This window comes from Capsicum annuum, chromosome 4, assembly GCF_002878395.1.
Source record: "Capsicum annuum cultivar UCD-10X-F1 chromosome 4, UCD10Xv1.1, whole genome shotgun sequence".
Taxonomy (NCBI): domain Eukaryota; kingdom Viridiplantae; phylum Streptophyta; class Magnoliopsida; order Solanales; family Solanaceae; genus Capsicum; species Capsicum annuum.
In genome coordinates, this window is record NC_061114.1 from 53,602,506 (window position 1) to 53,615,926 (window position 13,421).

At 36.5% G+C, this 13,421-nt stretch overlaps 1 protein-coding gene across 7 annotated transcripts; it reads left to right on the forward strand.

The window, feature by feature from the left end:
• The first annotated feature begins 203 nt into the window (after window positions 1–203).
• On the forward strand, window positions 204–6,379 carry LOC107868105 (protein SPT2 homolog). 7 transcript variants are annotated; one of them, XM_047411812.1, is made up of 11 exons: window positions 204–491; window positions 729–757; window positions 1,893–1,971; window positions 2,255–2,478; window positions 2,952–3,069; window positions 3,744–3,827; window positions 3,919–4,042; window positions 4,141–4,607; window positions 4,779–5,206; window positions 5,589–5,675; window positions 5,954–6,379. In XM_047411812.1, the coding sequence occupies exons 3-11, from the start codon at window positions 1,951–1,953 to the stop codon at window positions 6,063–6,065; spliced, it is 1,665 nt and encodes a 554-aa protein (XP_047267768.1). In that variant the 5' UTR covers window positions 204–491; window positions 729–757; window positions 1,893–1,950; the 3' UTR covers window positions 6,066–6,379. The 7 variants fall into 7 exon arrangements, with proteins under 7 accessions (XP_047267768.1, XP_016570178.1, XP_016570182.1 ...); XM_016714693.2 differs by having other exon boundaries at window positions 207–491; window positions 3,744–3,877; window positions 3,954–4,042; XM_047411813.1 differs by having other exon boundaries at window positions 207–491; window positions 3,747–3,827.
• The last annotated feature ends 7,042 nt before the right edge of the window (window positions 6,380–13,421 follow it).

The window sequence follows — 13,421 nt, forward strand, 5'->3', positions numbered from 1 at the left end:
TTCCCCTCTTTCTTTCTCACACATATCTTTTTTCGAACTTGATGTTACAATATTTTTTATATTTAGGACTCAAACTCGAGTCGAATTAGTGCCAAATTAGAATATAAAAAAATAGTTTAATTAGGGAGAAAGACAAATTTGGTGGCTAAAAATAGTCGTAAGGAGGATATAATTAGCATACAAATCCTTATAACAATTGCCTCCCAACCCTCAAAAAGTCAAAACAATGGGCTCGCTCGACATTGAGCCCGTTTTCGGGTATATACACTCAGCCCCAGCGCACGATAGCCTTGCCTCCTCTTCATTGTTCATTTGCCCTACGAGCTTTATCTTCCTTTTTCTCCCCTCAAAACAACAACAATAATCCCCAAATTTGCCGACGAATTCGGATCGAAATAGTGTCGAATTCTCCAGATCTGGAAACTATTCGTTTTGCTCTCTAAGAATCCAGCTCCTTTTTTCTGATTTCAGTTGATTTGGTAGAGATACAGGTAAGTTTTACGATTTTTTCCTTTTATTTCAAAGTTTTTTGTTTTTATCTGATTAGATTTTGCCTTGTATGGTCTTTTGGATTTGCATTTTAGTTGGATCGATAGAGATAATTCTTTTTACCATTTTTTCCGTTTACCCCCAAAATTTTCCGTTTTTTGGATTTGTATTCGAATTTCAATTGACCCGGAAACAATTCGCTTCGTTATCTAAGAATCCAGCTGTTTTTTTTTTTTCAGATTTCAATTGATTTAGAAGGTGGATACAGGTAGATTTTTACTATTTTCCCCTTTTTTTTCGAAGTTTTGAGCTTTTTCTGTGATTAGGTTTTACCTTGTATGATTTTTTGGGTTTCCATTCGAATTCCATCGATGCAGCTAATTTTTTTTTTTTTACTAATTTTTTCATTTTCTTGAAGTTTTAGCTTTTTTTTTTGTAATTAGATCTTGTCTTGTATAATTTTTGGATTTGCATTCGAATTTCACTTGATTCGGTAGATCGATACAGCTATTTTAAAAAAACTATTTTCCCTTTCTTCCAAAGTTTTTTGCTTTTTTGGTGATTAGATTTTACCTTATATGATTTTTGGATTTGCGTTCGCATTTCACTTGATTCAGGTAAATTTTTACTAATTTTCCTTTTTTTCAGTTTAGATTTTGTACTGTATGATTTTTGGATATGTAGGATTAAGAAATCTTGTAAAGATATGTTCTCTTTCATTTCAGTGGTAAAGAGAATTCTTAAGTAGATTGATTCATGTTCTTCTGATTTTTGTGTCAAGATATGATCTTTGTGAGCTGTTTGAGCAAACTTTTAAAAACAATTCTAGAAAAAACATGCCTTTGAAGAAATTTGGTGCAAAACAAGAATGTTTGGATACTTGTAGTTCTTTTGAAGTTAATTGGTTAATGTTTTTCTGATTTTTTCTGTCAAGATCTTGTCTTCGTGAGCCGTTTGAGCAGACTTTTAAAAAAAATTCTAGAAAAATAATGCTTTTGAAAAAAAAATAGTGCAAAATAGGAATGTTCGGATAGTTGTAGTTCTCACGAAGATATGTGAGTGTTTTGTGATGGAAGAAAAATCGGTTTCTTGAAAAACACCCTCAAATCTCATCTTGGATAACGAATTTAACTCTTTTTATTTGTGAAAACTCATGAATGACCGAGACGAGAAGGATTTTGTAAAAACATTTTGCAAGATTGAGAAAATCAAATACCACTTCATTTATTTGGTTTGTTGTCTACTAATTGATTCAAGATGATGTCCATTGAATATTGTTCCCTATGGATCAAGCTTTATATTTGTTGAAGCTTTTCTTGTTAATGTTCCTGGATGAATTGTTTTTAGGTTTCTGTCTTGTTCACATTTGGTGGTGATAGGTTTCATTCTCTCTTTCATTTCAGGAATTCTACTTGGTCTTCTCTGTCCTTTCCAAAATCAGTTCACCCAAGTCAAGCAGCTATGTTGCGATATGAAGAAGATGTAAGCTTATTTGGCCTTTTCTGCTTCCCATTTTTTATCTGCTGCTTTTATATCACCTTGTATGGATACGTGTGAGATATGAAAAATAGAAAATCTTTAGTTTTAGGAAAACCTTAATTTGCTTTCAAAGGTAAATTATTTAATATCGAAATGAAATAGACTTAAATCAGATAGAATGGATAAAAAGGATTCATGTAGCAGATTCTTTGATTGATTCTGGAATTGGGATGAAGCATAGTTGATTGGACACTTCCATTTGACCACTTAGTTTATATTCATGCAGGAATATGACGATTATTTGGATGAATATGAGGATGAAGGTGTAGATCAAGAAGAGGAAGAGGCTGGTGAGGAGGAGTACGAGGATGAAGAGCCTCCACAGCCATCACAGGAGTTAGAGTTCCTGGAGCTGAGGCAACGGTTGAAAGAGGATATCAGGAAGCAGAGGAAGAAAGAACTAGGCAGTGGTTCTCATGACATTAAGAAGAGTGCTTCATCCAGGGATAAGTGAGTGCCAACTAGTATGTTGATATGATACTACATGTGTTGCTCTGATTTTGAAGTTATCAATTTTACAAAATTTATTTTACTTGCCCCACTTGTGGGAATATACTTGTTGTTTATTTCTTGTTACTTAACTTGGTCCGATAATTGTCTAAACAGATGATTGTAACAATGTGCTCGATCTTGTGCATAGATTTCTATTATGATCTACTACTTATCAGTTAAGTGAAAATATTTGGTGCATATTTTTTCCGTAGAAAAGATGGTTGTGCGCTCTCCTGTAGGATTTGAGAATTGGCCTCTATTGAATCTTTTTAATGCTTGTGTCAGAGGAAGATGATGTAGATGGACAAAGAGAAGTGTGTGCTTCTCTTTGTACCGGTGAAATGATGGATCATTTTAGGCAAAGTTTATATTACATTTTCTGATTTTGAGGCTTATGGTTTTAGTCTTACTGTCTCTATTTTCTGCTGCAGTTTTGGTTCCTTCTTTGGACCTTCACAGCCTGTTATCTCCAACAGAGTAATCCAAGAAAGCAAGTTGCTATTGGAGAATCCAAATCTGGCAGCTAAAGTCATGAAATCTAGCCATTCTGTATGTATCGAATTTCAAGCGCATATCAAGTTGCTTGTACTATTTTGTTTTTCAATTATATACCTATGGATGGTTTGTACTAAAGGGGGACGAGGTGGACCTAAAATCACATGGGGGTTGTTTCGGAGGACCTACAGTTTCTTAGCTGAAGATAGGACACAATGGAATTGAAAATCGATTTAGCTTAAGTCTGAGCCTTTTTTACGAGTATTTTAGTCTTGGTGTAGATTAATATGCTGATAAAAATTTAGAAAATATTTAATACTAATATTGTTATTATTTTACTATCATTATATATATTTAATTTATTTTTCGTTCTTTTACTTTTATTTGGTATATTTTTTACATGAGATGAGTTTAAATGGGGAAACACGGTAATTGATGATTCATATAGCGGACTCCAACTTGTTTGGGACCGAGGCATAGTTGTTAATGCATTGTTGCCTCATAAAGTTCCTGTAGGGCATATTAAGGTCATCAGCTTTAGCTTCCACTTTCACACTATCAGAATGATGTAGTCATAGCATTTTCCAATAAATATTTTCAGCGAGATATGCTCTGCCTGGTTGATTGAAGTCATGTTAATTGGGGCTAGTACATATCTTTTTAGCAAATGTATCCTTTTGGTTTCTGGTCTTGTACATTACATCTGATGCTAATCCTTGCCTTTACAGCAGAGCAATAAGAGTGTTGCTTCAAAACCTGCTGGATCAAAAGCTTCCACCAGCAACAACCATGCACCCAAAGTCAAAACTGGGGTAATACTTCAGTCAGTGCAATTTTCTCGAACACTTCATATGTACTCATGGTATTTTACTGAGACATTTTGTGTAATTTGACTTTCTGTAGTTAAAAAGAAAGATTGATATGGTAAAAAATACCAGGGACTATTCATTTCTATTATCTGATGATGCTGAACTTCCTGGTCCATCAAGAGGTTCTTTAACTCAGAAAGTGTCTGCCCCTTATTGTGGTGCGCTCTCGGTCGCTGTTTATTCATGTTTCTATTAATCTATCAGAACGCGCTATATTTATTGAGAAACTTATTCAGGGTTTTTGATGATATTGAAGATGCACGGTTAGTCCAACGTCCAAGCGGAAAGCAGACTTCAAGTGATATTGGGAGAAAGCTTGTAGATGATCGTGAAGTGAAAAGAGGTAGCCAAATGCAACAGAAAGCTGTGATTCAGAAATCGATGTCTAATAATAAACCAACTCAACCAACGTTAGACTCTAGGAAACAGTTCAGTAGCAGTAATGGAAGTGGGCCTGGAAGGTCTTTGGGGCCAAAAGGGGTGCCCCCCAAGGTTACAGGGGATCTAAATGATAAGAAATTTTTGGCACCAGGCACCAAGAGTACTGTGTCTGTTTCCAATAGGCCACTTCCTTCAAGAGTACAATCCGCTGTACCAAAGCAATCTTCGGTACAGAAAAGGATACCAAATGAATCTGGTAATTCAAAAGTGATGTCAAAACAAGGTGTGCCTGTCTCCAAACCTCAGATTCAGAAACAGCAAGCCTCCATGTCTAGACCTCAGGTAAGCTGTGCCTTGAATTGTATTTAATATTTTCTTTTCTAGGGGTCCTGTTTTTTAAGTAAATATATTTTGGCTGTTTCATTTTCGTTGAGTAAGGGTGAGATTTTTGTTTATTTTTTGTAACTTTTCAACCTTCGAGAATTTACTGATCGAAATTTGTGATGCTAACAGATAAAACCACCACCTGCTAGAAATTTAGCACGTCCCTTGGACGATAGGCGCCCAACATTTCAGCAAAGAGATAGCAGGCGCCCAGCACCTCAGCAAAGAGATGATAGGCGCCCAGCACTTCAGCAAAGAGATGACAGGCGGCCAGCACTCCAGCAAAGGGATGACAGGCGCCCAGCACTTCAGCAAAGGGATGAAAGGCGCCCATCACTTCAGCAAAGGGATGACAGGCGCCCATCACTTCAGCAAAGGGATGACAGGCGCCCAGCACATCAGCGAAAAGATGAAAGGCGCCCAGCACCTCAGCAAAAAGATGACAGACGCCCAGCACTTCATCGGAAAGATGATAGATGGCCAGTAAGAAAACCAATGAGATATGATGAAGAAGATGATGGAGAAGAAGCTATTAGTATGATTAGGAAGATGTTTGGGTATATATTTTCCTTTCTTTCCCTTACAAATTTATGTCTTGTTCCTTTTTCTATTTGGGAGTTCAGTTGGCATTGCATAAATTATAACATCTAGCTCTAGAACATTTAAGACTGCTACTTTCTTTAAGTTGAGACTTAATGGGGTTTGAAAAGTTTACATCCCCTTTGCCAATTGCCTATTTGAGTAGAATTAAGTCAACTAACTATCCTATTGATACTGGATCTGTCGTTAACTGAATGATGTTCTGTTCGTCTGATTTGACTGTTCTTCACTTGAAATAAGTTAGAATATTAGGAAAACATATTATTTTTTGTTTTGGTTATTGCTTATGTTAATGTCATCTCATCTTTTCGGCTGATTGAAGTGTTCTTTGTTTTCCAGGTATAATCCTAACAGGTACCGTGATGACGACGATGATAGTGACATGGAGGCTAATTTCGATGAGATTTTGAAGGAAGAAAGGCGGAGGTTGGTAACCTACGTAAAGCAGACTTATTTTCAAAACAAAAAAGGAGTTCGGAAAAGCAGACTTATTTTCACTTTGTTGGGGGGGGCTATATCAGTTCAGCTGACGATGTTCTTAGTCCTTTTTAAGATCGATATATGAAAGTTATATATGCTCATGTTTGTGCATAGTACTTTAGTTTGTCAAGATAATGTACTCTATTTTTTATTGCAGAAGTAAACAGCAAGATGAGGGATTAAACAATCCTGACCTGCTTTCTTTCCTCTTTTTTTTTCCTCAGTGCGAAAATAGCTAGAGAAGAGGATGAAGAAGAACTCCGGAAAATAGAAGAAGAAGAAAGGCGTGAGCGGCTGAGAAAGCAGGCAAAGAAGCGCAAGTTGAGCCATCAATGACGAAGATAAATTGTTTTTACTTTGTCGATGAGCACCTTTAGAAAGGTTTGTTGTAACCTTTTCTGTTCGGCTGGTTATAGGGCAGGATAATGATGGGGGGGGGGGGGGGGTTTGAGGGTGGAATTGTACAGTCTGCAGCTTAGTTTTTGCATTGATTTTGTATCTATTGGTTTATTTGTTGGGGTTTATTGTCCAATTAGTTTATGGCAGAAATTCTTCTCATACTTGCAACAATAATGGTGGCCCCAAAGCTGAATCTGGTACCCTAAGCGTCGGAGGGTGATCGTTAATTTAAAATATCGGAGCTTCTAGCAGTTGTGCTTGTGTTGCACCAGTTAACTTCTCTTATTTTTAACCGTTTGGTATATACCGGTTTATTGGTCTCTTGGCTAATTTGAATGTGTGGTAATGCCACGCATACCTGGCAACATTACCATACAGTAAAACTATATATGGTAATGCCACGGTATCATGTTGCCGCAAGGGTGGCTGAGTAGGTTGAGTGGGATGATCTGTCAAATGGGAGTTTCAGTTTTGAAACTTCCTGCGTGCTTTTTTGGTTGAAGTTGTTGCACGGACTTGTCGAGTGCAGTTTCTCTCTACTGTGGTTTGAGCTAATTTTGGGTGCACCTGAAGAGTAAATGTAGGATAAGCCATCTTGAGTATTCATTATTTGGTTGTAACTCAAGATTTTTATAAGGAAAAATTACACGTATAAACAAATCTCATATTGAAAAAGAAATTACAAAAATTCAAAGTAATTACTTAAATTCTTATTTTTTTTACTTTCTCCTATTTCTTATACATTCCAGACCACCGTTTTGCTCTAACTTTGTGCTCCATATTTTCCACCTAAAATTTTGCTGCCGTGATTTGGTGGTTTCAAAATATTTTTACTTATCAAGCATTAACTGATCTAAGTAATTAACTTCATCACTTTCTTCATTTAAAATAAAAATTATTCCGTCTTTTTCTTTGTTGCGTATGTAGTTCTCAGACTCCCTCCACCCCACCCCACACCCACTAGACTAAACTCCTCGTGATACACGATATATTGATCTGTTGGCTTTGCTTCGGATACTGATAAGGTAAACATCGGAAAAAATTAATTTCGCAAACCAGTATCAACCTCAGCTTTCTCTTCAGGGTTGTACATCGTTAATTCAAATTCCTCCTCCAATTCTGCCTCCTTTTTCCGGCACATAAGCTTTGTTGGTTTTATGGTCACATTATACTTTAGATATTTACATTATAAATTAGAAAGTTAAATTAGATATTACTTTTATACGTTGTTGGTTTTATGGTCACATTATACTTTAGATATTTAGAAAAAAAAAACGCAATTGCAAGGAAAACAATTGTGGTGATGTTTCAAGAAGTTTTTGAATTTGTATTGCAGTTCTTATTTTCAAGCCTCTATAAAATCAACACATTAATTACTGGAGTTAATTGTGTGAGAGAATAATAGTATCTGATTTTACTTCCATAATTGTAGGCAAAATAGTTACCTCATACATTGTAGTAACGTATAAGGTAAAGAGTAATGTATATGTATTTTTTAAAAGCTGGGAGAGAGAAAGTACATTCAAAATTCTATGTAATTACTTTCATTAAAGATGAGATTTATGTTGTTTATACATTTTATAATAAGATTCATTTTGGCTCACAAAAAGGTGAACTAGGCTAGAAGTTGAAAATTTTATGTATATTTTTGCGGAAAAGTACAACACATAGCCACTTGGAAAAACTATTGAAAAAATTATGAAAAGTGAACAACTTAAAATCATAATTGTTATGAAATATAAATTGAGAACAAGAACAAATAGAGAGAAAAGGGAGGAGGCTTCTTTATTTCTCTTCAAGTATGAGAGATCATAAGATTGAGGATACAATGAACAAAATCCCTCTATTTATAGGAAGAAAATACTTCTAGTTTCTCTCTAAAAGATAGATATTTCATTGCCTAATAGATATCAACTAGATTTTGATAGATACACAAATTAATGGCTACTATCTCCGATGGAGATGATCCACCGAATGAAAACATGAAACACAATCAAGTAGAAGGAGAGAAACAACAACGTGTGACACCAAAATATGCAGATGTATTGAAGACAAAGCCATACGTGCATGAAAAAAACAAGGTTCTCCTAAACCAATCATAATGGTGCATGGAGAGCCAACAGTGACATGCAAATCATCTGAAGTTCAAGCATTGATTATACAAGAGAACCTACAGTATGCAGTAATTGGTAAGTTCTCTTATGGCAGGCCGAAGATGAATGTTTTACGGAAAATTATCCCTAATAAGTGTGGGATAAAGGTGACTGTACAATTGGGGTTTTGGATTCAAGACATATTTTAATCAGATTGAATTAGCTAGAGGATTATTGTAACACCCCATATTCAAGTACGTGTATTGGCATATTCAAGTACGTGTATTGGTCTTATTTATAAAGAATTAATTTTTTTTATTTTATTTATACCGGAATTTGCCCGTCGACGGATCCATGCGAAGGTTATTGAATAAGCTTTCCAACGATATAAAGATTTCCAAAAATGGATAGGTTTTGGATATAATCGAGTACGTTCAAAACTATAAAACGGTGGCCGAGATATTTGGAAATAGTAAATGTGCAGGAAAATTTCCTGCACACAAACTACTAAGGCCAGCCAAATTTTTGGGTCAACTTCGAACGATCATAACTCCCTCAATATAATGAACTGGGAGAGCTGCGACCTATGAAAAGAAATATCTTTGAGTCTTCTTTCCAATGCAATTGGTTTCATCCAAATCCAACGTCTGAGTAAGGAGTTATACTCGTTTTACTTCAGCCTATCAAAAGAGATTTTTAGGGTCAACTTCAAATGACCATAACTCCTTGTACAGGACGAACTGGGTGGCCTACTTTATATGAAATGAAAGCCCTTTGAATTGTCCTTCCAACGATACCAATTTCACCCAAATCTGATATAGGAGCAAAGATTTATGGTCGATCTACTTTAGCTTATCAAAACAGTCCACCAAAGGACAGATTTGACATTATTTAAATTTTAAAGACATTTTGGTCATTTTCTACTATATTATGGACGGGAATATGTGTATATATACATGTATATAATTTCAAAAACTCATTTTCATCATCAATCATTGATGAAGAACAAACCCTAGCCAAATTTGACCTTTAAATTACTTTTGATTCAACCGTAGAAATTCCAAAGTAATTCGATAACTGCGTTTGTCATATCGAGAGCTTTGAACGACACCTATTATTTGTGAAAATAGGATTGCATAATCAAGAGGTGAATTCTAAGGTATGAATATTGTTTTCCTTTGTTCTTTTCCATATGTATATGTGTGATAGAGGATTATATGTATTGATTGTTATTGAAAGGTAATGGAAATAGGGTTATGGACTATTTTGCATGGTTTGGTTGTATTGAATTGTGGAAGGTGGATATGGTAATTGAGTTATGGAAGGTGGATATGGTAATTGAGTTATGAAAGGTGGATATGGTAATATACTATTGAATTGGTGATTATTTATGTCTATGGCTCAATTTGGTTTAATAGATTGGTTGGAAGGATAAATGAATCCAAACTTGATATTGGAGGATGTTGTATGAATATGCATGGCATGTGAATGTAATTGGAGTATAAGAGGGTTAAAGTGACACCCTTTATGGTGTACTTAATGCTTACTACTTAACCACTAGTTTGGTGAATTCAAATAATTGAATTATGACGTTTGGTTGCTAATACTAGATTGCTATATATGTTCATTGTAGATAAGTAATTCGAAAAGAAGGAAAGTCCATTTGGGACTAGTATTGAAGGTTGACAGTCAGGTATGTAAAGCATACTCTATACCATATCTTTGGCATGAAAGTGAACAATTGTTCTATTAAGAAAGTTTTCAAAGTTATTTAGTAACATGTGATCCATAATGGTTTTGTATGATGTACTACGTTACCAATGAACTTGTTTCCACCCTACAAGATGTCAAGACATTCCAATACTTGTTTTCCAAATATTACACATTTATTGGACTAATGAATGTCAGAAGGTATCCAGTTACTCAAACAAGATCCATGTGCTATTAATGACTCCAAAATGTTTCATTGATATACCAATAAGTTCCTACTTTATTGTTATGGCATTGATGACTCCAAAACACTTCATTGATGTGCCAATGAGTTCTTACTTCATTGTTATTGCATTGATGGTCTATTTATATGTCTCTTATTGATGTATCATTGTTTCAAAGTATCAAAAATGCGGTGGCGACTGAAATAACAATCTCAAAGATTAATTGAACTAAGTGATGAAAGTTCTCTCTTATCGGGTGGTATCCCAGGGGCATAAGCCTACCATGGGTCGATCCCTATTTATGTGTTTATGGGTGGTATCCCAGGGGCATAAGCCTATCATGGGTCGATCCTAGTTGATATATACTGGAGGCAGCCTAATGGTCACAGTACAGTACAGTAATGATTACAAAGATGATAAGAACGAAGGTAAAGTGCTTGAATAAATACAATGAACAGGTTGTCACAAGTTCTAGTAAGTGTGGTCCACTCCTATTACGATTTATTCACTTGTTTCTGATTTTTATTGAGCTCCTATATCATATGTGATTATCTACAGCTTTACATGCTCAGTACATATTTCGTACTGACGTCCCCCACGGGGGACCTGCATTTTATGCTGCAGGCACAGGTACCTCAACTCATACACTGCACAAGTAGGAGCTAGGATATCCAGCTGCTTTTGGTGAGCTCCAGTTTACTTCGGGGCTTTTCGTGTCATATCCAGTCACTTTTGGTATTATATAAAAGTTAGTTATATGGCGGGGTGTGTCCCGACCTTAGTTAAACTCTGTGTATTGTCTAGAGGCTTTGTACACCTAATGTACAGTCAAGGTGGTGTTTTGTTAATAGACGTGATGGCTCTAACGGCCAAGTATTGTATATACATATATATGTGTGCTCGAGCTTATACAGGTGATTATTTCTTTTTATATGCAACATGATGCTGTCCAAATTTCGGGTTGTCATAGAGGTATGCATGGGAAGTATAAGGTTATGAGCTGGTTCTCCCGGGCCTTCTCGATTACGGGTGCTGGTCCGCCCCAATAGGATTTGAGGCATGACAATAGTGGTATCATAGAAGTTCGTCCTAGTGAGTCTACAAAACCGTGTCTACGTAGAGTCTTGTTTATCGGTGTGTCATGCACCGCATCTATAAATAGAAGGCTATGGACATTTAGGAATTGTTTCTTTTTCTTCATGTACTAGATCGTGTGATAGAGCCTATATTGTATATGAAGTCATAGTTGACCAATGAATCCATTTGTTTCTCTTATTATAGTAATGATGTCGGTTACCAAAAGCAAGAATACTGGTAAACAAGTAGATGTGGCTACCGGAGAGGGGACTAGTAAGTCACCCACTATACCAGCTAATCAAAGTGAGGCTCTAGCTGAGCATGCATCAAAAACTTCTTTCACTTCGAAAGAAATAAGGGGGAGGAGAACTATATCCCCAAAGACACCTATTAATGCTGCTGATCAAGATCTTAGAAATGCAGTGCAACTTTTAACTCGTATAGTTGCTGGGCAAGCTCAAGGGCAAGCCATTCCTACCACGGGTCCTAGTGGTACAGATAGGGCGGCTAGCCTTCGAACACAGGATTTTCTTAAGATGGATCTTCCCACTTTTACTGGATCAGATCTTAACGAGGACCCACAGGACTTTATTGATCAAATTCAAAGGGCCTTAGATATTATGCATGTAACGGGTAGAGAGACAGTGGAGTTAGCGGCGTATAGATTCAAAAGGAAGGCTATATATTGGTATGAGGACTGGAAATAATCTAGGGGTATTGATGCACCCCCAGCTACTTGGAAAGAGTTTAAAGAGGCATTTCTTCATCATTATCTTCCATTCGAGATTTGTCAGGACCATGCAAATCAGTTTTTAAATCTTCGTCAGGGGAATATGAGTGTGAGGGAGTACAGTATCCGATTTAATTCTTTATCGAGATATGCTCCTAATATTGTAGCTACTATAGATGACAGAGTTTATCAATATGTGGTTAGGATGGATCCATATCTGGTTAGAGATTATACTATTGCAGCTTTGAAAAAAGATATAGACATAGCGAGGATCCAAGCTTTTGCACAGAAAATGGAAGATCAGAGGCAGAGGAGAAGAACACAGGAATTAGAAAGAGGATATTCCAAGAGGGCCAGATCTACAGGGCAGTTCATGGCATCCCAAGGAGGGTTCAGACCACAGTTTTCTGCTAGACCACTTAGGCCATTATCTTTTTATTCTGCAGTTAGTGCCCCACCACAGTTCCAAGGGTCCAGAGGAAATAAATTTGGGCACAGAAGTAAGAGTCAGAGTTCGTGGATAGTGGGGTACCAAGGGCAAGGGAATATGAGCCAATCGAAACCTCATCGAGAGCCATGCAATAAATGTGGAAGGTATCATTTGGGTGCATGTCGGCTGGGGACCAATGTTTGCTTTTAGTGCGGTATGTTGGGGCATATGATGAGAGAATGCCCACGAAGGGGCATAGGGGGTATGGCATGACCTACGAGGTCATTTGTTGCATCATCATCATTGATGCCTTATTTAGGAAAGGGTGCACAACTAATAAGTCGTGTTAGAGGTGATATAGGAGCCACGAGTTCTAGCAGGGCTCAAAATCGTACGTATGCTCTAGGGGATCGATAGAATTTAGAGGCTTCACCAGATGTGGTTACGGGTACGTTGTCTATCTTTTCATTCAATGTATATGCCTTAATTGATCCCGGTTCTACATTATCTTATGTTACTCCATTGGTTGCTAGAAAGTTCGAAAGAATACCCGAACTGTTAGTTAAGCCATTTAAAATGTCCACACCGGTTGAGGAATTTATTATAGCTAGAAGGGTTTACCGAAATTGCATAGTAACTATTTGTGGTCGTGATACAATGGCTGATCTCGTGGAGTTAGAAATGGTAGATTTTGATGTTATAATGGGTATGGACTGGTTAGCGTCGTGTTATGCCATAATTGATTGCTACATGAAAAAGGTATATTTCCATTTTCCAAATGAATCAGTCCTTCAATGAAAAGGTGAAATTGGCACGCCAAGAGGTAGATTTATTTCTTATTTTAAGGCAAGAAGAATAATTTCCAAGGGATACATATATCATTTAGTTAGAGTAAGGGATACAGAAGCGGAGCCAGCAACTCTTCACGCTGTTCCAGTGGTAAATGAATTTTTTGATGTATTTCCTGAAGATCTTTCAGGTTTGCCTCCTGAATGAAAAGTAGAGTTTGGTATTGATGTAATACCAAGC

What these genes read in the sequence shown, in the direction of transcription:
- LOC107868105 (XM_016714692.2), top strand. Translation starts at nt 1,951, where the DNA reads ATGTTGCGATATGAAGAAGAT. An exon ending in TGTTGCGATATGAAGAAGAT is followed by an intron (nt 1,972 to 2,254) that starts GTAAGCTTATTT and finishes ATATTCATGCAG; the next exon opens with GAATATGACGATTATTTGGA. An exon ending in CCTCCATGTCTAGACCTCAG is followed by an intron (nt 4,608 to 4,778) that starts GTAAGCTGTGCC and finishes TGATGCTAACAG; the next exon opens with ATAAAACCACCACCTGCTAG.